This window comes from Coregonus clupeaformis, unplaced genomic scaffold (genome assembly GCF_020615455.1).
Source record: "Coregonus clupeaformis isolate EN_2021a unplaced genomic scaffold, ASM2061545v1 scaf0058, whole genome shotgun sequence".
NCBI classification, from domain to species: domain Eukaryota; kingdom Metazoa; phylum Chordata; class Actinopteri; order Salmoniformes; family Salmonidae; genus Coregonus; species Coregonus clupeaformis.
Window position 1 is genome coordinate 906981 of NW_025533513.1, and position 22262 is coordinate 929242.

At 41.7% G+C, this 22262-nt stretch overlaps 1 protein-coding gene across 2 annotated transcripts; it reads right to left on the minus strand.

Moving 5' to 3' along the window:
- Positions 1-11057: 11057 nt before the first annotated feature.
- On the minus strand, positions 11058-22128 carry LOC121548038 (protein mono-ADP-ribosyltransferase PARP12). 2 transcript variants are annotated; one of them, XM_045212872.1, is made up of 9 exons: positions 22047-22128; positions 18063-18208; positions 17485-17764; positions 16682-16826; positions 16334-16469; positions 15930-16050; positions 12428-12506; positions 12057-12280; positions 11058-11861 (listed from the first exon to the last, which is right to left on the minus strand). In XM_045212872.1, the coding sequence occupies exons 1-9, from the start codon at positions 22066-22068 to the stop codon at positions 11806-11808; spliced, it is 1209 nt and encodes a 402-aa protein (XP_045068807.1). In that variant the 5' UTR covers positions 22069-22128; the 3' UTR covers positions 11058-11805. The 2 variants fall into 2 exon arrangements, with proteins under 2 accessions (XP_045068807.1, XP_045068806.1); XM_045212871.1 differs by having other exon boundaries at positions 18048-18208.
- Positions 22129-22262: the final 134 nt, after the last annotated feature.

Here is a 22262-nt window from a genome sequence, read left to right on the forward strand (position 1 = left end):
TCCAGCAGGTGAAGAAGCCGGATGTGGAGGTCCTGGGCTGGCGTGGTTACACGTGGTCTGTGGTTGTGAGGCTGGTTGGACGTACTGCCAAATTCTCTAAAATGACGTTGGAGGCGGTTTATGGAAGAGAAATTAACATTACATTCTCTGGCAACAGCTCTGGTGGACATTCCTGCAGTCAGCATGCCAATTGCACACTCCCTCAAAATTGAGACATCTGTGTTGTGTGACAAAACTGCACATTTTAGAGTGGGCTTTTATTGTCCCCAGCACAGGGTGCACCTGTGCAATGATCATGCTGTTTAATCAGCTTCTTGATATGCCACACCTATCAGGTGTATGGATTCTTTTGGCAAAGAAGAAATGCTCACTAACAGGGATGTAAACTAATTTGTGCACACAATTTGATAGAAATAAGCTTTTCGTGTGTTTGGAACATTTCTGGGATCTTTTATTTCAGCTCATGAAACATGGGACCAACACTTTACATGTTGCGTAAAAATTTTTTTGTTCAGTATAATTCCAGCATGCTCAAAATGGCCTGACATTAACAAGGTTTCCATAAAACCTTTTTATGCGAGTAAAGTACATAGAAATGTCATGACATCATGGGAAAGCATGTAGTTTATTAGGCTACAGATGAAATAAGTTATGATTAACTTCACAGGGTGATGAAGGTGCAAGGTGATGAGCGTGATGCTTCTTTTAATAAATTTCGAGAGTCTTATTTTGGTGACATGATGATCGATGCTTGGCTGTCATTTGACAAGTAAAACAATTCTCACACTTTTGTCCAAAATAGTCTCATCATGTCATAGGGAGCTGTTGGTTAGAGCGCACTTGCCAATACCAGAGTGGGCACATTCGCTATACCTATGGCTACGCAACATTTTTAGTGACAAAACCATCAGTAGTCCAAGAGTTGAAAATGCGATGGAAACCCATTTAACATGTATTTTTCATTTGGTACATGGGAAATTGACCACAAAAGTGATTTTTATGTGCACTACGTATTTCGGTACAGACTTTTAGCCTAGACAAGTCAATTTGATAGAAACATAACTGACTGTCTCCCTCCTCCTTTCTCACCTTAATGAGGGCCTGAGGTGAACATATACAGTTGAAGTCGGAAGTTTACATACACTTAGGTTGGAGTCAGTAAAACTCGTTTTTCAACCACTCTACAAATGTCTTGTTAACAAACTATAGTTTTGGCAAGTCGGTTAGGACATCTACTTTGTGCATGACACAAGTAATTTTTCCAACAATTGTTTACAGACAGATTATTTCACCTATAATTCACTGTATCACAATTCCAGTGGGTCAGAAGTTTACTAAGTTGACTGTGCCTTTAAACAGCTTGGAAAATTCCAGAAAATTATGTCATGGCTTTAGAAGCTTCTGATAGGCTAATTGACATCATTTGAGCCAATTGGAGGTGTACCTGTGGATGTATTTCAAGGCCTACCTTCAAACTCAGTGCCTCTTTGCTTGACATCATGGGAAAATCGGAAGAAATCAGCCAAGCCCTCAGAAAATAAATTGTAGACCTCCACAAGTCTGGTTCCTCCTTGGGAGCAATTTCCAAAGGCCTGAAGGTACCACGTTCATCTGTACAAACAATAGTACGCAAGTATAAACACCATGGGACCACGCAGCCGTCATACCGCTCAGGAAGGAGACGCGTTCTGTCTCCTTGAGATTAATGTACTATGGTGCGAAAAGTGCAAATCAATCCCAGAACAACAGCAAAGGACCTTGTGAAGATGCTGGAGGAAACAGGTACAAAAGTATCTATGTCCACAGTAAAACGAGTCCTATATCGACATAACCTGAAAGGCCGCTCAGCAAGGAAGAAGCCACTGCTCCAAAACCGCCAAAAAAAGCCAGACTACGGTTTGCAACTGCACATGGGGAGAAAGATCTTACTTTTTGGAGAAATGTCCTCTGGTCTGATCAAACAAAAATAAAACTGTTTGGCCATAATGACCATCGTTATGTTTGGACGAAAAAGGGGTAGGCTTGCAAGCTGAAGAACACCATCCCAACCGTGAAGCACGGGGGCGGCAGCATCGTGCTGTGGGGGTGCTTTGCTGCAGGAGGGACTGGTGCACTTCACAAAATAGATGGCATCATGAGGAAGGAAAATTATGTGGATATATTGAAGCAACATCTCAAGACATCAGTCAGGAAGTTAAAGCTTGGTCGCAAATGGGTCTTCCAAATGGACAATGACCCCCAAGCGTACTTCCAAAGTTGTGGCAAAATGGCTTAAGGACAACAAAGTCAAGGTATTGGAGTGGCCATCACAAAGCCCTGACCTCAATCCTATAGAAAATTTGTGGGCAGAACTGAAAAAGCGTGTGCGAGCAAGGAGGCCTACAAACCTGACTCAATTACACCAGCTCTGTCAGGAGGAATGGGCCAAAATTCACCCAACTTATTGTGGGAAGCTTGTGGAAGGCTACCCTAAACGTTTGACCCAAGTTAAACAATATAAAGGCAATGCTACCAAATACTAATTGAGTGTAAGTAAACTTCTGACCCACTGGGAATGCGATGAAATAAATAAAAGCTGAAATAAATCATTCTCTCTACTATTATTCTGACATTTCACATTTGTAAAATAAAGTTGCAATCCTAACTGACCTAAAACAGGGAATTTTTACTAGGATTAAATGTCAGGAATTGTGAAAAACTGAGTTTAAATGTATTTGGCTAAGGTGTATGTAAACTTCCGACTTCAACTGTACAACCTGTCTTGTAGTGTGCTATTTGCAAGGGTTCAAGGAACAAAATAATGTCCCACTCCCTACTTGCTCATGAATTCCCAGGTGTAGCCAGTGGAGTATGAAGGACCAAATCTGCCATAATTATAAATAAATGCACATAAATAAATAAATGGATGAATACATAAATAGATAATAATTTCCATGATTTTCCCACTTTCTTTCATTTTATTCATTTATACTATTTCTTAATTTATTTATGTATTTCTTCCTCCAATATGAAATGAGGGGGTGTCAAGCAAACGTATGTGAGTGGTATCTAGCACACCATTGGTTGATCAATGCCACTGCTCGATTGCGTTTGCCTGGGCTGCATTCAGTATGACAGATTAGCACCCCCCAAAGAAAAATGTGTAGTGCATATAGCTGTGTATCAATATGATATATTGATATATCCTAAAACTTGATTGGAGTCCACCTGTGGTAAATTCAATTGATTGGACATGATTTGGAAAGGCACACCCCTGTCTATATAACGTCCCACAGTTGACAGTGCATGTCAGAGCAAAAACCAAGCCATGAGGTCGAAGGAATTGTCTGAAGCGCTCAGAGACAGGATTGTGTTGAGGCACAGATCTGGGGAAGGGTACCAACACATTTCTGCAGCATTGAAGGTCCCCAAGAACACAGTGTCCTCCATCATTCTTAAATGGAAGAAGTTTGGAACCACCAAGACTCTTCCTAGAGTTGGCTGCCCGGCCAAACTGAGCAATCGGGGGAGAAGGGCCTTGGTCTGGGAGGTGACCAAGAACCTGATGGTCACTCTGACAGAGCTCAAGAGTTCCTCTGTGGAGATTGGAGAACCTTCCAGAAGGACAACCATCTCTGCAGCACTCCACCAATCAGGCCTTTATGATATTGGCCAGACGGAAATCACTCCTCAGTAAAAGGCACATGACAGTCCGCTTAGAGTTTGCCAAAAGGCACTTAAAGACTCTCAGACCATGAGAAACTAAATTCTCTGGTCTGATGAAACCAAGATTGAACTATTTGGCCTGAATGCCAAGTGTCATGTCTGGAGGAAACCTGGCACCATCCCTACGGAGAAGCATGGTGGTGGCAGCATCATGCAGTGGGGATTTCTTTCAGCGGCAGGGACTGGGAGACTAGTTAGGATCAAGGCAAAAATGAACAGAGAAAAGTACAGAGAGATCCTTGATGAAAACCTGATCCAGAGCGCTCAGGACCTCAGACTGGGGCGAAGATTCATCTTCCAACAGGACAACGACCATAAGTACACAGCCAAGACAACGCAGGAGTGGCTTCGGGACAAGTCTCTGAATGTCCTTGAGTGGCCCAGCCAGAGCCCGGACTTGAACCCGATCTAACATCTCTGGAGAGACCTGAAAATAGCTGTGCAGCAATGCTCTCCATCCAACCTGGCAGAGCTTGAGAGGATCTGCAGAGAGGAATGGGAGAAACTGCCCAAATACAGGTGTGCCAAGCTTGTAGCGTCATGCCCAAGAAGACTCAAGGCTGTAATCTCTGCCAAAGGTGCTTCAACAAAGTACTGAGTAAAGGGTCTGAATACTTATGAAATTGTGATATGTTTTTTCTTTTTGAGAAATTAGCAAAATATTCTAAAAACCTGTTTTTGCTTTGTCATTATGGGGTATTGTGTGTAGATTGATGAGATTATTATTATTTATTTTTTAAATAAATTTTAGAATAAGGCTGTAACGTAACAAAATGTGGAAAAAGTAAAGAGGTCTGAATACTTTCCAAATGCACAGTATATATAGTTTATATTTTATATATATATTTTTTAGCTGCCCTGAACGACGGGTCACCACTGATAACACTAGAGAGAATCTGGAGTTTTTTGTAAAAAATGCACATTTAATGCTATTATTATGTTGTGGTTATTTTGTTTTTGATGTTTGTAATTTTTTCTGTATGGATTTGATGAAGATTTCTATTTAATAACATCTACAAGATTCCTATAGGCCAGTTTGTATACAGAAAGGCTGCGTTCCAGGCTGACTACATTGCAGACGCCTTCCAGATCTCACAACTCACAAATTAATCAGCTAACCACATCATATAATACAGCTGCCTGACTGCGCAGTCGATGATGCAATACAAGGAATGCAATGAAGTTGGCCTGGAACTTACCCATTCAAACAACTTTGGTAACACACACATCACACAGGTGAAATTAATTAGGGAAGTGCCTAACGGTGTATCATCATATCTGCTGTTCACCGTAGGCCCTAAGGGATAGGCTAGGTGCCCAAATACCTGCTGTTCACCGTAGGCCCTAGGGGAAGAGGCTAGGGGCCAAAATTGAATAAAGCCATGGATGAAACCCCATACCAGCCATTCTCTGAGACGATGGAGATTTGGACGCCGCCGGACGTTTCTCTCTACCTGGGTGGCTGAATTGGTCTGTGTCATAGCTGAAGAAGATATACATATGGTAAGAGAAACCTTTGTATTGTAAGGGAAAATGCTGTCTGGCAGGACATGCAGAATATTATCGATTGCTCTACAAAAAAAATCAGCAGTTGAAACAATAACAAATCGTTCTCCACGCCCCTGTTTTGGTAAAAAGGTAAGGGATGGGGCTGGAGAAATGTAACCAATCTCAAATTCATAAATCAAATGTATTTATAAAGCCCTTTTTACATCAGTAGATCAAATAAAATGTTATTTGTCACATCCGCCGAATACAACTGGTGTAGACCTTACTGTGAAATGCTTACTTACAAGCCCTTAACCAACAATGCATTTCAAGAAATAGTGTTAAGAAAATATTTACTAAATAAATAAAATAATTTGTACAAATAAAAAGTAGCACAATAAAATAACAATACTGAGGCTATATACAGGGGTTACCGGTACCAAGTCAATGTGCGAGGGTACAGGTTAGTCGAGGTAATTTGTACATGTACAGTGGGGAAAAAAAGTATTTAGTCAGCCACCAATTGTGCAAGTTCTCCCACTTAAAAAGATGAGAGAGGCCTGTAATTTTCATCATAGGTACACGTCAACTATGACAGACAAAATGAGAAAAAAAAATCCAGAAAATCACATTGTAGGATTTGTAATGAATTTATTTGCAAATTATGGTGGAAAATAAGTATTTGGTCAATAACAAAAGTTTCTCAATACTTTGTTATATACCCTTTGTTGGCAATGACACAGGTCAAACGTTTTCTGTAAGTCTTCACAAGGTTTTCACACACTGTTGCTGGTATTTTGGCCCATTCCTCCATGCAGATCTCCTCTAGAGCAGTGATGTTTTGGGGCTGTCGCTGGGCAACACAGACTTTCAACTCCCTCCAAAGATTTTCTATGGGGTTGAGATCTGGAGACTGGCTAGGCCACTCCAGGACCTTGAAATGCTTCTTACGAAGCCACTCCTTCGTTGCCCGGGCGGTGTGTTTGGGATCATTGTCATGCTGAAAGACCCAGCCACGTTTCATCTTCAATGCCCTTGCTGATGGAAGGAGGTTTTCACTCAAAATCTCACGGTACATGGCCCCATTCATTCTTTCCTTTACACGGATCAGTCGTCCTGGTCCCTTTGCAGAAAAACAGCCCCAAAGCATGATGTTTCCACCCCCATGCTTCACAGTAGGTATGGTGTTCTTTGGATGCAACTCAGCATTCTTTGTCCTCCAAACACGACGAGTTGAGTTTTTACCAAAAAGTTCTATTTTGGTTTCATCTGACCATATGACATTCTCCCAATCCTCTTCTGGATCATCCAAATGCACTCTAGCAAACTTCAGACGGGCCTGGACATGTACTGGCTTAAGCAGGGGGACACGTCTGGCACTGCAGGATTTGAGTCCCTGGCGGCGTAGTGTGTTACTGATGGTAGGCTTTGTTACTTTGGTCCCAGCTCTCTGCAGGTCATTCACTAGGTCCCCCCGTGTGGTTCTGGGATTTTTGCTCACCGTTCTTGTGATCATTTTGACCCCACGGGGTGAGATTATCAGTGGTCTTGTATGTCTTCCATTTCTTAATAATTGCTCCCACAGTTGATTTCTTCAAACCAAGCTGCTTACCTATTGCAGATTCAGTCTTCCCAGCCTGGTGCAGGTCTACAATTTTGTTTCTGGTGTCCTTTGACAGCTCTTTGGTCTTGGCCATAGTGGAGTTTGGAGTGTGACTGTTTGAGGTTGTGGACAGGTGTCTTTTATACTGATAACAAGTTCAAACAGGTGTCATTAATACAGGTAACGAGTGGAGGACAGAGGAGCCTCTTAAAGAAGAAGTTACAGGTCTGTGAGAGCCAGAAATCGTGCTTGTTTGTAGGTGACCAAATACTTATTTTCCACCATAATTTGCAAATAAATTCATAAAAAATCCTACAATGTGATTTTCTGGATTTTTTTTCCTCAATTTGTCTGTCATAGTTGACGTGTACCTATGATGAAAATTACAGGCCTCTCTCATCTTTTTAAGTGGGAGAACTTGCACAATTGGTGGCTGACTAAATACTTTTTTCCCCCACTGTATGTAGGGGTAAAGTGACTGCACAGATAATAACAGTGAGTAGAAGCAGTGTAAAAACAAAGGGTTGGGGGGTGTCAATGTAAATAGTCCGGGTGGCCATTTGATTAATTGTTCAGCATTCTTATGGTAGAAGCTGTTAAGGAGCCTTTTGGACCTAGACTTGGCGCTCCAGTATCGCTTGCCATGCGGTAGCAGAGAGAACAGTCTATGACTTGGGTGACTGGAGACTTTGACCATTTTTTGGGCCTTCCTCTGACACCGCCTAGTATAGAGGTCCTGGATGGCAGGAAGCTCTTGATGGTGCAGCTGTATAACTTCGTGAGGATCTGGGGACCCATGCCAAATCTTTTCAGTCTCCTGAGGGGGAAAAGGTGTTGTCGTGCCCTCTTCATGACTGTCTTGGTGTGTTTGGACCATTATAGTTTGTTGGTGATGTGGACACCAAGGAACTTGAAACTCTCGACCCGCTCCACTACAGCCTCGTCGATGTGAATGGGGGCGTGTTCGGCCCTCCTTTTCCTGTAGTCCACGATCATCTCCTTTTATCTTGCTCACGGTGAGGGAGAGGTTGTTGTCCTGGCACCACCCTGCCAGGTCTCTGACCTCCTCCCTATAGGCTGTCTCATCGTTGTCGGTGATCAGGCCTACCACTGTTGTGTCGTCAGCAAACTTAATGATGGTGTTGGAGTCGTGCTTGGCCACACAGTCGTGGGTGAACAGGGAGTACAGGAGGGGACTAAGCACGCACCCCTGAGGGGCCCCCGTGTTGAGGATCAGCATGGCAGATGTGTTGTTGATGTGTTATAGACAAAGCCAGAATTTCTAGGACTGAACATCCATGGATATCAAAATTATAGTTTTAACCATGTTTTGAGGCTATTAAATGTTTGTTTACATTTCCTTTATTTACAAACATTGGAGTAAAGCAAGCTTATATTTTGGTATCTGATGGGATTCAGCAGCTGAACTAAGCTCATGGGGCATTTGTAAGATATATTCTTCAAGAATCAATAGATCCATATCATTAAGTCCAAAAATGGATGTAGCAACTGCAGATGTACCCTTTAAGCGCTCGATTCAATATAGAGCGCGGAAGACCTGCCTTGTAGCGCGGTTGACGTTTTAAGGTCATTTATGATTGAGCCAGGAGGGAGAGAGGGTAGTGGGGAGAGAGGTGACAAGGGGTGGGTGAAAGCAGAGAGAGAAATGAAATATGCAGAGAGAATTTATTTTATATTTCATTCAATTTAAAACGTTTTATTATAGGACCATTTGGGAACTTTAAGTCAGAACTTACAGGCTACTGAACTGTTGTGTAACAAACACATTTATCAGATCTTAGGTTTGAATCTTAATACTCTTACAACGCTTCCTCTCCTGTTCACCTTTCAACAGGATATGCCAATTAACAGTCTAAAAACCACTTGAGGGCAATTAAATCAGGTTTGACTGTTCAAACACAAGTCACATGGCCAGGAATCAGATTTTTACCTGACAGAGGGAGGTGGTGAGGCAATTATGGTGGGGGCTGATGGGGCAATGGATACACTGCAAAGAAATAGACACACAAATACTGAAATGTCAGATTCCATGTGCTTTTTGGCTGTTCAGACTGCAGGGAAAAAGTACAGATTGGAATCGGAATTCTATTCTGCTATTGATCAAAAACATATTTTATGGAAACATAGTTTGTCTTTATTCATTGTGTACAGTAACAATATGGCAGTTTAAGCTTTCAATCATATTGAGGTACATACGACAAGCGTCAATCCCCTTTTAGGAACATTTTAAGGCATTGCATCAATTTTTATAAAACATATGTAAAATATGTCTTCAATTAATCAATTAATCATTGCTAAAAGTCAAACTGTTCGTAACAAGATTTGTTTACTCACAGTTCTTCTGAGCATTTATTATTGCACCAATACATTTTACTCATCTAGGGGTAAAGTACAAGGCAGTCAGTGGGCTGTTTATTTAGAACAGCCATGTTAGAAATTAACACAAGCGAGATGACCAATGATGTACTCTACCGTTCAAAAGTTTGGGGTCACTTAGAAATGTCCTTGTTTTTGAAAGAAAAGCAATTTTTTTTGTCCATTAAAGTAACATCAAATTGCTCAGAAATCCAGTGTAGACATTGTTTATGTTGTAAATGGCTACTGTAGCTGGAAATGGCAATTTTTTATGGAATATCTACATAGACGTACAGAGGCCCATTATCAGCAACCATCAGTCCTGTGTTCCAATGGCACGTTGTGTTTGCTAATACAAGTTTATCATTTTAAAAGGCTAATTGATCATTAGAAAACCCTTTTGCAATTATGTTAGCACAGCTGAAAACTGTTGTGCTGATTAAAGAAACAATAAAACTGGCCTTCTTGAGACTAGTGGAGTATCTGGAGCATCAGCAATCGTGGGTTCGATTACAGGCTCAAAATGGCCAGAAACAAAGAACTTTCTTCTGAAACTCGTCAGTCTATTCTTGTTCTGAGAAATGAAGGCTATTCCATGCGAGAAATTGCCAAGAAACTGAAGATCTCGTACAACGCTGTGTACTACTCCCTTCACAGAACAGCACAAACTGTCTCTAACCAGAATAGAAAGAGGAGTGGGAGGCCCCGGTGCACAACTGAGCAAGAGGACAAATACATTAGTGTCTAGTTTGAGAAACAGACGCCTCACAGGTCCTCAATGAAGCTGCCAGTTGAGGACCTGTGAGGCGTCTGTTTCTCAAACTAGACTACTTTCAGGGTGATGAACCATCTTACATTAAATTATAAAATACTGAACTTCCCCTTTAATTAAAATGATGTTGCATTTTTAGAGGATGTTCCTATTGTACAGTGAAGAAAAGTTGGTTTGTGTTACACCTGTGATGTTTGAACTGATGTCTAGTTTGAGAAACAGACGCCTCACAGGTCCTCAACTGACAGCTTCATTAAATAGTACCCGCAAAACACCAGTCTCAACGTCAACAGTGAAGAGGCGACTCTGGGATGCTAACCTTCTAGGCAGAGTTGCAAAGAAAAAGCCATATCTCAGACTGGCCAATAAAAACAAAAGATTAAGATGGGCAAAAGAACACAGACACTGGACAGAGGAAGATTGGAAAAAAGTGTTATGGACAGACAAATCGAAGTTTGAGGTGTTGGGATCACAAAGAAGAACATTTGTGAGACGCAGACCAAATGAAAAGATGCTGGAGGAGTGCTTGATGCCATCTGTCAAGCATGGTGGAGGCAATGTGATGGTCTGGGGGTGCTTTGGTGGTGGTAAAGTGGGAGATTTGTACAGGGTAAAAGGGATCTTGAAGAAGGAAGGCTATCACTCCATTTTGCAACGCCATGCCATACCCTGTGGACGGAGCTTGATCTGAGCTAATTTCCTCCTACAACAGGACAATGCACAACTCCAAACTATGCAAGAACTATTTAGGGAAGAAGCAGTCAGCTGGTTTTCTGTCTATAATGGAGTGGCCAGCACAGTCACCGGATCTCAACCCGATTGAGCAGTTGTGGGAGCAGCTTGACCGTATGGTACGTAAGAAGTGCCCATCAAGCCAATCCAACTTGTGAGAGGTGCTTCAGGAAGCATGGGTTGAAATCTCTTCAGATTACCTCAACAAATTGACAACTAGAATGACAAAGGTCTGCAAGGCTGTAATTGCTGCAAATGGAGGATTCTTTGATGAAAGGACACAATTATTATTTATATTAAAAATCATTATTTCTAACCTTGTCAATGACTACATTTCCTATTCATTTTGCTATATTTCCTATTCAAACTCATTTCATGTATGTTTTCATGGAAAACAAGGACATTTCTAAGTGACCCCAAACTTTTGAACGGTAATGTATATATACACATCATTGGAGATTACCCTTGATTCAAAGTGCTAATATTTTAAGTGTGTATACTAAGGCTTATTTAATTATGGCTCTGAATATTCCCATCTTTTCAAACAACACCAGAGATAAAAGGTATTATTACCTACATTTCAACATCATGCACACAAACGTTATCTAACTAAATGTCCCAGTTACTTGAGCATGGCAGTTTGCTACAGCATTCATCATATATGTATACCCTATAAAGGCAAAGTGCACTATCTGCTTAAAATAATAAACTTCAAAATCTGACTTCAAAGTATTTTTCTGTCCAGACATACAGCAATTTCTGGTACTTCATGATATATTCTGACTAGCTTGTTCTTGTCAGGAAACTAAATGCCTTATTATCACATATTACACCAGGCCATTACAACAGATAAAACATTTTTTTTTACCACATTTTCAGATACTGCACTTTGCTTTTGCAGGGCAAAAAAATACACACAAAAAAAGGTAAACAGTTTTTTCTTGTGTGTGTATGTTGTTTCATACACAGTGTCTACAGGAGTATATCCAATATCTGTAGTCAAAAAGTATTATTGTTATTATTAAGTACAGTACAGTACAATACTGTAGGCCTTTTCTGCAATAGACGTGTATTTCGTTAGTGAGCTAATGGCAGGTTCTTGCATGTAAACAATAGCAACCCAACAATTCTACTTCCGCCTGATGTTGCGGGTCACCCTTGTAGACAGGTTGGTTTGCTTCATGGCTGCAAAAGACAGAGACATATAGAGAATGCTTCAAACAAGGCCTAAATACATATTGTCATTCCTTTTCTAGAAAATACTAGGCCTAAATACTACTATAAGAATGACTACCTTCAGAAGTGATCACACTAAAGTTGTCTCCTCGAACATGAGTTACACATCGTCTGCAAGGCTACACACATCTTGAGGCCTCCTACCTGAGAAGTCCAGCTTGTAGGCCTGTCCATTTACAGTGAAGGACATGGATCCATTGGAGTCCTGCTGGTACTGGTCTTCAATGTCAGCACTGGACACTGAGCTTGCACTGTCTTTGAAGGTGTGCCATCGCCCACTTTTCCCCCCAAACTGCCACTCTGGAGATCCACTCTGGCCCGCTGGGGACATCTTTATTCTCTGGAAAGCAGACGTCACTCGACCAGTTCTGTTCAATCAGAGAGACCGTTCCATTTACCTCAAGTAAATTATCAATACATTAAAATCAGCATATTCAAATAATGAGGGTTTTATCTATGGCACAGTCAATGTCTTCTCCTAAAGGGTAAATCCGTTCGATTGTGCTAGTACTTACAGATTTCCGCTTTGGGGTGGTTGGTACTTTGGACGACGGACAACTTTTCTCTTCCTCTTGCCGCTCACCTGTCTCATTTCTGACAAGCACACACACAAACAAATAATGAACAAAGAAACTAATAAGCAACGCAGAAAATGTAATCTTATTCACATACTTTCACTTTGCCAGTTACGTTGAGTCTTTCTGTTTTGAGTGAGTCACAGACATGAGTGAGTCACAGACTGGCATAAGCTTGGCATCGACCACAAGACGCTACAGAGGGTAGTACGTACTGCCCAGTACATCCAGGAGCTCTATAACAGGCGGTGTCAGAGGAACGCGCTAAAAATGTGTATACATATATATATATATATACAGTGCCTTTGAGTTTTTCCACATTTTGTTACGTTACAGCCTTATTCTAAATGGATTGAATAAAAAAATGTCCTCAGCATTTACACACAATACCCCATAAGGACAAAGTGAAAACAGGTTTAAAGAAATGTTTGCAAATTTATTAAAAACAGAAATACCTTATTTACATACAGTACCAGTCAAAAGATGTGGACACCTACTCATTCAAATGTTTTTCTTTATTTTTACTATTTTCTACACTGTAGAATAATAGTGAAGACATCAAAACTATGAAATAACACATATGGGATCATGTAGTAACCAAAGAAAGTGTTAAACAAATCATTTTATATTTTAGATTCTTCAAAGTAGCCACCCTTTGCCTTTGCTTTGCACACTCTTGGCATTCTCTCAACCAGCTTCATGAGGTAGTCACCTGGAATGCATTTCAATTAACAGGTGTGCCTTGTTAAAGGTTAATTTGTGGAATTTCTTTCCTTCTTAATGCGTTTGAGCCAATCAGGTGGTATACAGAATATAGCCCTATTTGGTAAAAGACCAAGTCCATATTATGGCAAGAACAGCTCAAATAAGCAAAGAGAAACGACAGTCCATCATTACTTTAAGACATGAAGGTCAGTCAATCCGGAAAATGTCAAGAACTTTGAAAGTTTCTTCAAGTGCAGTCGCAAAAAACATCAAGCGCTATGATGAAACGGGCTCTCATGAGGACCGCCACAGGAATGGAAGACCCAGATTTACCTCTGCTGCAGAGGATAAGTTCATTAGAGTTACCAGCCTCAGAAATTGCAGCCCAAATAAATGCTTCACAGAGTTCAAGTAACAGACATCTCAACATCAACTTTTCAGAGGAGACCGCGTGAATCAGGCCTTCATGGTCGAATTGCTGCAAAGAAACCACTACTAAAGGACACCAATAAGAAGAAGAGACTTACTTGGGCCAAGAAACACAAGCAATGGACATTAGACCGGTGGAAATCTGTCCTTTGGTCTGATGAGTCCAAATTTGAGATTTTTGGTTCCAACCGCCGTGTCTTTGTGAGACGCAGAGTAGGTGAACGGATGATCTCCACGTGTGGTTCCCACCGTGAAGCATGGAGGAGGAGGGGTGATGGTGTGGGGGTGTTTTGCTGGTGACACGGTCAGTGATTTATTTAGAATTCAAGGCACACTTAACCAGCATGGCTACCACAGCATTCTGCAGCGATACGTCATCCCATCTGGTTTGCGCTTAGTGGGATTATTATTTGTTTTTCAACAAGACAATGACCCAACACATCTCCAGGCTGTGTAATGGCTATTTGACCAAGAAGGAGAGTGATGGAGTGCTGCATCAGATGACCTGGCCTCCACAATCACCCGACCACAACCCAATTGACATGGTTTGGGATGAGTTGGACCGCAGAGTGAAGGAAAAGCAGCCAACAAGTGCTCAGCATATGTGGGAACTCCATCAAGACTGTTGGAAAAGCATTCCAGGTGAAGCTGGTTGAGAGAATGCCAAGAGTGTGCAAAGCTGTCATCAAGGCAAAGGGTGGCTACTTTGAAGAATCTAAAATATATTTTGATTTGTTTAACACTTTTTTGGTTACTACATGATTCCATGTGTCATTTCATAGTTTTGATGTCTTCACTATTATTCTACAATGTAGAAAACAGTAAAAATAAAGAAAAAACCTTGAATGAGTAGGTGTGTCCAAACTTTTGACTGGTACTGTAAGTATTCAGACCCTTTACTATGAGACTCGAAATTGAGCTCAGGTGCATCCTGTTTCCATTGATCATCCTTGAGATGTTTCTACAACTTGATTGGAGTCCACCTATGGTAAATTCAATTGATTGGACATGATTTGGAAATGTACCTTTCTATATAAGGTCCCACAGCTGACAGTGCATGTCAGAGCAAAAACCAAGCCACGAGGTCGAAGGAATTGTCCGTACAGCTCCGAGACAGGATTGTGTCGTAGGCAGAGATCTGGGGAAGGGTACCAAAACATTTCTGCAGCATTGAAGGTCCCCAAGAACACCAATCAGGCCTTTATGGTAGAGTGGTCGGACGGAAGCCACTCCTCAGTAAAAGGCACATGACAGCCCTCTTGGAGTTCACTAAAAGGTACCTAAAGACTCTCAGACTATGAGAAACAAGATTCTCTGGTCTGATGAAACCAAGACTGAACTCTTTGGCCTGAATGCCAAGCGTCACGTCTGGAGGAAACCTGGCACCATCCCTACGGTGAAGCATGGTGGTGGCAGCATCATGCTGTGGGGATGTTTTTCAGTCGCAGGGACTGGGAGACTAGTCAGGATCGAGGGAAAGATGAACGAAGCAAAGTAAAGAGAGATCCTTGATGAAAACCTGCTCCAGAGCACTCAGGACCTCAGACTGGGGCGAAGGTTCACCTTCCAATAGGACAACGACCCTAAGCACACAGCCAAGACAACGCAGGAGTGGCTTCGGGACTGGCCCAGCCAGAGCCCGGACTTGAACCCGATCGAACATCTCTGGAGAGACCTGAAAATAGCTGTGCAGCGACGCTCCCCATCCAACCTGACAGAGCTTGAGAGGATCTGCAGAGAAGAATGGGAGAAACTCCCCAAATACTGGTGTGCCAAGCTTGTAGCGTCATACCCAAGAAGACTCAAGGCTGTAATCGCTGCCAAAGGTGCTTCAACAAAGTACTGAGTAAAGGGTCTGAATACTTATGTAAATGTGATATTTCAGTTTTTAATTTTTAATAAATTAGCAAACATTTCTAAAAACCTGTTTTTGCTCTGTCATTATGGGGTAATGTGTGTAGATTAATGAGGGGAAAAAACTATTTTAGAATAAGGCTGTAACCTAACAAAATGTGGAAAAAGTGAAGGTGTCTGAATACTTTCTGAAGGCATTGTATCGCCTCGTTATTGTTATTTTATTGTATTACTATTTCCTTTCCTTTTCTTTAGCAAATGTTTCATACTTTTTAACTCATTGTTGGGAAAGGGCTCATAAGTAAGTATTTCACGGTAAAGTCTATACCAGTTGTATTGGGCGCATGTGACAAATAAAAATGGATTGATTTGATTTGACATTAAAGTTTTAATGTCAACATTGGCGTAATGTCAATATAAGCATTTGTCTTAGGTTTCTTTCAGTCTGACTCACGTCTGAATCGGATCTCGAAGGTATCGGAGCCGATGTTGAACGTGAGAGAACCGTTATGGTTGCTTTGGAATTTCTTCTCGATCTCAGAACTCTGGATGGGGCCTGGGTTTCCCTTGGGATCCTGAGAGAAAAAACAAACTATCTTCCTGTCACTCAATAATGGTTTCTGTGACACTTTTTTTTCTCTCAATAACATTACATGTCATATGATATTACATTTATAAGCTTAATTAAGTCTGGAGTAGAGGATTCCAGAGTTCCAAAATATGTTTCCATGGTTCAGTTTACTTCCTGAATTGACTGAATTGAAATGGATGGAATTGACCTCAACCCTGGTATCTTCCAAAGTTCAGCTTCTTAAGATAACGGTACACTTGGGGTTGTTGCCTAGTCTTCTGCTGTACCTTTTCTCCATACTTGGTCCAGCCTTTGCTATTAGAGTAGAACCAGATCCATTCTGTTTGCTGACCATCCAAACGCCTCACCCTCAGATTCTTCTTACCGCGGACTCTGATCGCCTTGAAATCAATACTCACTGCCCTACAGAGAGAGAGAGAATAGAGAGAGACAGAGACAGACAGAGGGGGAGAGAATGCGTCTCAATTACCAAAAGTATTCTTTCAAAGTCCTTGAAAGACTTTTGATCAGTCAACCAAACCATATTTGTCTGTATATATAGTATATACAGACAATGTATGTAGGCCCATCTGGCTCTGAACTAAACTAATACCACCAGGTGTACTTCCTCTTACCCATAGGGGGTGTTGTAGATATTGATGCCCTTGGTGTTGGGTTGGGAGTACTGTGCCTCCAGGATGTGATCGTTGGCTATGTCCTTCCAACCATGTCCATCGTCCAACTGCCATTTGTAGGGCCCGCTAAAGTCAAGCTGAGTCCCTGACAGGGTGGCACAAAATGGATACTAGTAAATTATACTCCCAACACACTCATTCATTGCATCCATACATATCTCTATTCATGGTCACAAACATATTAGCTTGATTATGCCATTGTTGGACTTGGTCAATGAACATTTCTAAACGTTTCAAGGTTTATGGATTGAATGGAAGCAAACTATTTTTTTCTCTTGTCCCATCGCTGCAACTCCCGTACGGACTCGGGAGAGGCAAAGGTCGAGAGCCATGCGTCCTCCGAAACACGACCCTGCCAAGCCGCACTGCTTCTTGACACACTGCTCGCTTAACTCGGAAGCAAGCCGCACCAATGTGTCGGAGGAAACACCGTACAACTGGCGACCGTGTAAGCGTGCATGCGCCCAGCCTGCCACAGGAGTCACTAGAGCGCGATGGGACAAGGACATCCCGGCCTGCTAAACCCTCCCCTAACCCGGACAACGCTGTGTGCCGCCTCATGAGTCTCCCGGTCTCGGCCAGCTGCGAAACAGCCCGGACCGAACCCGGGTCTGTAGTGATGCCTCAAGCACTGCGATGCAGTGCCTTAGTCCGCTGCACCACTCGGGAGGCCGAATGGAAGCAAACTTGTCGACTCCCTCCCTCCCTCACTTGACCCTATTATAGCCTAGTACACGTCTCACCTCTAGATGAAGACCTTTCCCTGGCCCCGTCTCTGCTCGCTCCAGATAAAGACCTCCTCCTGTCCCTCCTTCCACCTCTTCCTCCAGATGAAGACCTCCTCCTTTCTCTCCTCCCACCACCTCCATCTCTGTCAGAGGAGGAGCTGGGGTGCTTGAGGCGACACTTGGTCCCATTGCGACAGTTGCCTTTCAGGGCGTTTTTGCAGACGTGTAGGTAGTGGCACCTTTTCCCATCCTGGCAGTGACCACTGTTGTAGTACCTGCAAGGCTCTTCCTGATCCTGATCAAATATAACATAATCAATCAAACTGAAATAGATATGACAGTATGAATTACACAGAATATATCTTAACTATAAGTCTTTGGATAAAACCATCCGCTAAATTACCATATTACATGATATCATATTGTTCACACTTTTCTTTTTAGAAGGAATTATATGGGGTGCCATTTGTAAAGTTGAACAGGTAATTTGTACAGGCTATTTTATTTATTTTTTACATCTAAATGTTTAATTTGAGCTCCAGATCGTATCTACTAAAATAGTAGCTTGATATATTGACGGGCTTAGTTCTGGCCTTCTGACACTGGGCTGAGGTAGATGGAGTGTGCCCCTGACGGTTTCCTGCTGCATCACTGTCTGATTCCTCTTCTGTAGCACTACTCTCAGAGTTACTCTCAGAGCAGCTGAAGTCCTCCTGGTAGCTATTCCCTTGACTAGGGTCTGGACAGGGAAAATAGAATAGAATAGAATAGAACAATAGGAAATAGAAGAGAAGCTGTTTTTACAGTGTGATATTGGACCAGTGTGATATCAAATTGTGTTTTGTAAACTGTAAAAAAAATCCTGTAATTGTCACGGTAAATAACTGTATAATCAATAGTAACACACTGTATAAGCTGAATACAGTAGGCTACCGTAAATTACATTGCATTGTAGGGAAAAATTAAATGACTGGGAAATATTTTAAGTATTTTGTACCGTAAAGAATGCTACGTAAAACACAGTAGCAGTTCACTTACTGTATTTGGGAATATTCCAAATAGAATGTCACACAAAAAGCAAATGGGCAACAAAATCAAAGCACGTCCTCTGAAGCAAGAGAGAAAACGTTTTTGCAAATTATAATACATTTAATATTTTATTCCTAGTTAATTGGTACCTGTTTTGTTATATTATATGCATTACTTTGTTTATGGCAGTACTGTTTTATATTATACAAAAAATATACAATCAGAAAGGCACATCATACAAATAAATCAGTTTCCATTGTTAAAAGTAAACCACAAAAATAGGAGCTACATGTAAAACGCAGGGCCCTTGTGGAAATTAGGTGAATTACAACATCACTTCGCCTGAATTCAAACAACTCTCCTCCTTCCCTCCCACACAATAGATTACAGTACCAGTAATGGATTCCAGCCAGTGAGTTGCGGTGAAGAGAAGTGGACAGCTCGTGAGTTCTCTGAAGCCAAGCTACAAGTTGCTCCATGTTTCAGCTGTATTTGTGCGTGCATAATATGAGTGAGTATTTTCAATGTGATGTATACTGAGTGTACAAAACACTAGGAACACCAGCTTTTTCCAGGTGAATCCAGGTGAAAGCTATGATCCCTTATTGATGTCATCTGTTAAAGCTACAATATGTAACTTTTTTGGGGACCCGACCAAATTCACATAGAAATGTGTGTTATTGATCTTTCATTCGCATTGAAAGCAAGTCTAAGAAGCGGTAGATCTGTTCTATGTGTGCTATTTCTATGGTTCTCGTTCTTAAGTTTTGTTTTTGCGTCTTTTCCTTTCGGTTTTGTACACCAGCTTCAAACAGCTGAAAATACAATATTTTTGGTTATGGAAAATATATTTCACAGCGGTTTAGATGGTACAATGATTATGTACACTATACTTGCTTGTTTAGGTCACATAAATTGAGATTTGGCAAACTATTCAAATTTTAGCAATCAGGAAATGGCGTTGCGATTTTTGCATAGTGCATCTTTAAATTGAGACATGGATTGTGTATGTGTGCCATTCTGAGGGTGAATGGGCAAGACAAAAGATTGAAGTGCCTTTGAATGGGGTACGGTAGTAGGTGCCAGGCGCACCGGTTTGAGCGTGTCAAGAACTGCAACGCTGCTGAGTTTTTCACGCTCAACAGTTTCCCGTGTGTATCAAGAATGGTCCACCACCCAAAGGACATCCAGCCAACTTGACACAACTGTGGGAAGCATTGGAGTCAACATGGGCCAGCATCCCTGTGGAACACTTGACACCTTGTAGAGTCCATGCCCCGACGAATTAAGGCTCTTCTGAGGGCAAAAAGGGATGCAACTCAATATTAGGAAGGTGTTCCTAATGGTTTGTACACTCAGTGTATGTATTTATGTAAAAACTAGGGACCACAATATAAATAAGTCCTCGAATTCATAGTGCAATCCCAGTCACTTTTTAAAATATTTGTACTGTGTGTATATGTATAATTTCATTGTATATTACATGCTGGGGGGGGGGGAGAACTTTGTAAGATAATTATGTGCATTGTCATTACTAGCTTCCTAGCCAGTTAGCCAGGCTAACTAGCTACCTTTCCCCTGTGTCATACACTCTCTGTATTTTAGTCGTGATTGTGCCTTACTTGTAAGATGGTAATAGCTTTGTTAAAGTAGTTCCATTCTATGTAGAGTTCCTGTTATACTGTACTGCCTGCTCACTATTGCAGCAGCTTAATAACCATGTATAGCATGTTTAAGTTGGTTAATGAGCGCTCTCGCTCTGTCCGCCATTAACTTGGTTTAGTGACAGTTTTCTCACTGTGCGGTGATCACGTGTACTCTCGGGCCACATTATACTTCACAGTCTATGTCAGCACATTGGATCTGTGTTATGTAGCAGTAAAGACAGCAGATTTATCCTGCTATTGTCATTCATATTTTTATATGCTGCATTATCATTCAGTTAAGTCAAGTTGTGTCTGTGTATAGCCTTACCCCTTTTACACATGATTGTGTATTATAATGTGTAGTTTATTTTCTACCCTTGTAGAACCACTATCCACAGTTATTACTGGTCTGTGTGTGTGTGTGGATCTTCAATAAACCCTCTTAATCTGGAAATACTGCCTCCTCAATGTTTTGGACGGACATTCTGTAGTGGTTACTACCTAATACCAGCACCTACGTTTTGCCCTATTTTAATGGTCCTTTGAATCTACAACCTAGCCAAATTTACAGTCTGCAATTCGGGGCTTTTCTTGATGTGGTCGTTCCTTGATATCAGGAAACGCTCATTGGTGCCTGCCATTGGTCAGTTCCGGTGTTATGAGACAGATTGTTTCTCGACACAGATGATTTGTTTACATAGCTGGGTAGGATAACTAACGTGGCAGGTTAGGATCATTAACGTGGCAGGTTAGGAAAAGGGTTAGGGTTAGGCTTAGCTACAATGCTACAGTTGTCAACAACTGTTGTCCCCGACGCGAATGAAGCGACCATGGACCAATGGCGAGCATCAATGGGTGTAACTTGATATCAAGAAACGCCGATATCAGAAAACGCCCCTAATTGCGGTCTGCAATTACACCCTTCTCGCTGAACTGGAGGAGCATGTATTACTCCAGCCGCACACAAGCCTAAGATCACCATGTGCAATGCCAAGATTCGTCTGGAATGGTGTAAAGCTCGCCGCCATTGACTCTAGAGCAGTGGAAATGCGTTCTCTGGAGTGATGAATCACGCTACACCATCTGGCAGTCCAACGGACTAATCTGGGTTTGGCGGATGCCAGAAGAACGCTACCTGCCCCAATGCATAGTTCCAACTGTAAAGTTTGGTGGATGAGGAATAATGGTCTGGGGCTGTTTTTCATGGTTCGGGCTAGGCCCCTTAGTTCCAGTGAAGGGAAATCTTAACACCACAGCATACAATGACATTCTAGACAATTCTCTGCTTCCAACTTTGTGGCAATAGTTTGGGGAATGCCCTTTCCTGTTTCAGCATGACAATGCCCCCGTGCACAAAGTGAGGTCCACACAGAAATAGTTTGTCGAGATCGATGTGGAAGAACTTGACTGGCCTGCACAGAGCCCTGACCTCAACCCCATCGAACACCTTTGGGATGAAGAGTGGAGGCTGTTATAGCAGCAAAGGGTGGACCAGGTGTCCACATCCTTTTGGTAATGTAGTGTAGCTGCCTATAGGCATCCTTCCTTGTTTATAGTCTACCAGTCTAATTTTAAGTCTACCAGAAATGAAAGTGAAAGCATGTTAGAATTTCCAAGAAACAAAATCCTACTATTATAGTAACTTTACCATAAAGACATCATACCTGAGAACAAAGTAAACATAGAAACGTGAGTTTTATATAAAACGCCTAAATTAACTTTAACGTGTTGTCAAGTCGGCTAGGAACTATTGAATCATAGCCGTCCGTCCGACACGAAACAACAACAATTCACGCATCATACCGCTTGATATGAAACATAAATATTACAAGGGAAGGGGATATAATAAAAGAAAACATTGTAAGGAATTAATCGAATCAGTTCATATTTAATGCGTCTTACCATTTACGTTGCTGGACGCCATGGGGAGAATAGTAATAGCTTTCGTTTTCCATTGAATAGCCTGCACACCAGTAAAGCTCGCTCAATCAGTTTACATTAGGGACAGGTCGAAAGTTAAGGGGCGGGGGTTGTCAAACCTTTTTATTTTGCTTTGGGGAGGGTTGTGTGTTTTTTTTTAAATTGGGCACAGGGGATGGTAGTGCGTTTTTTCCCCCT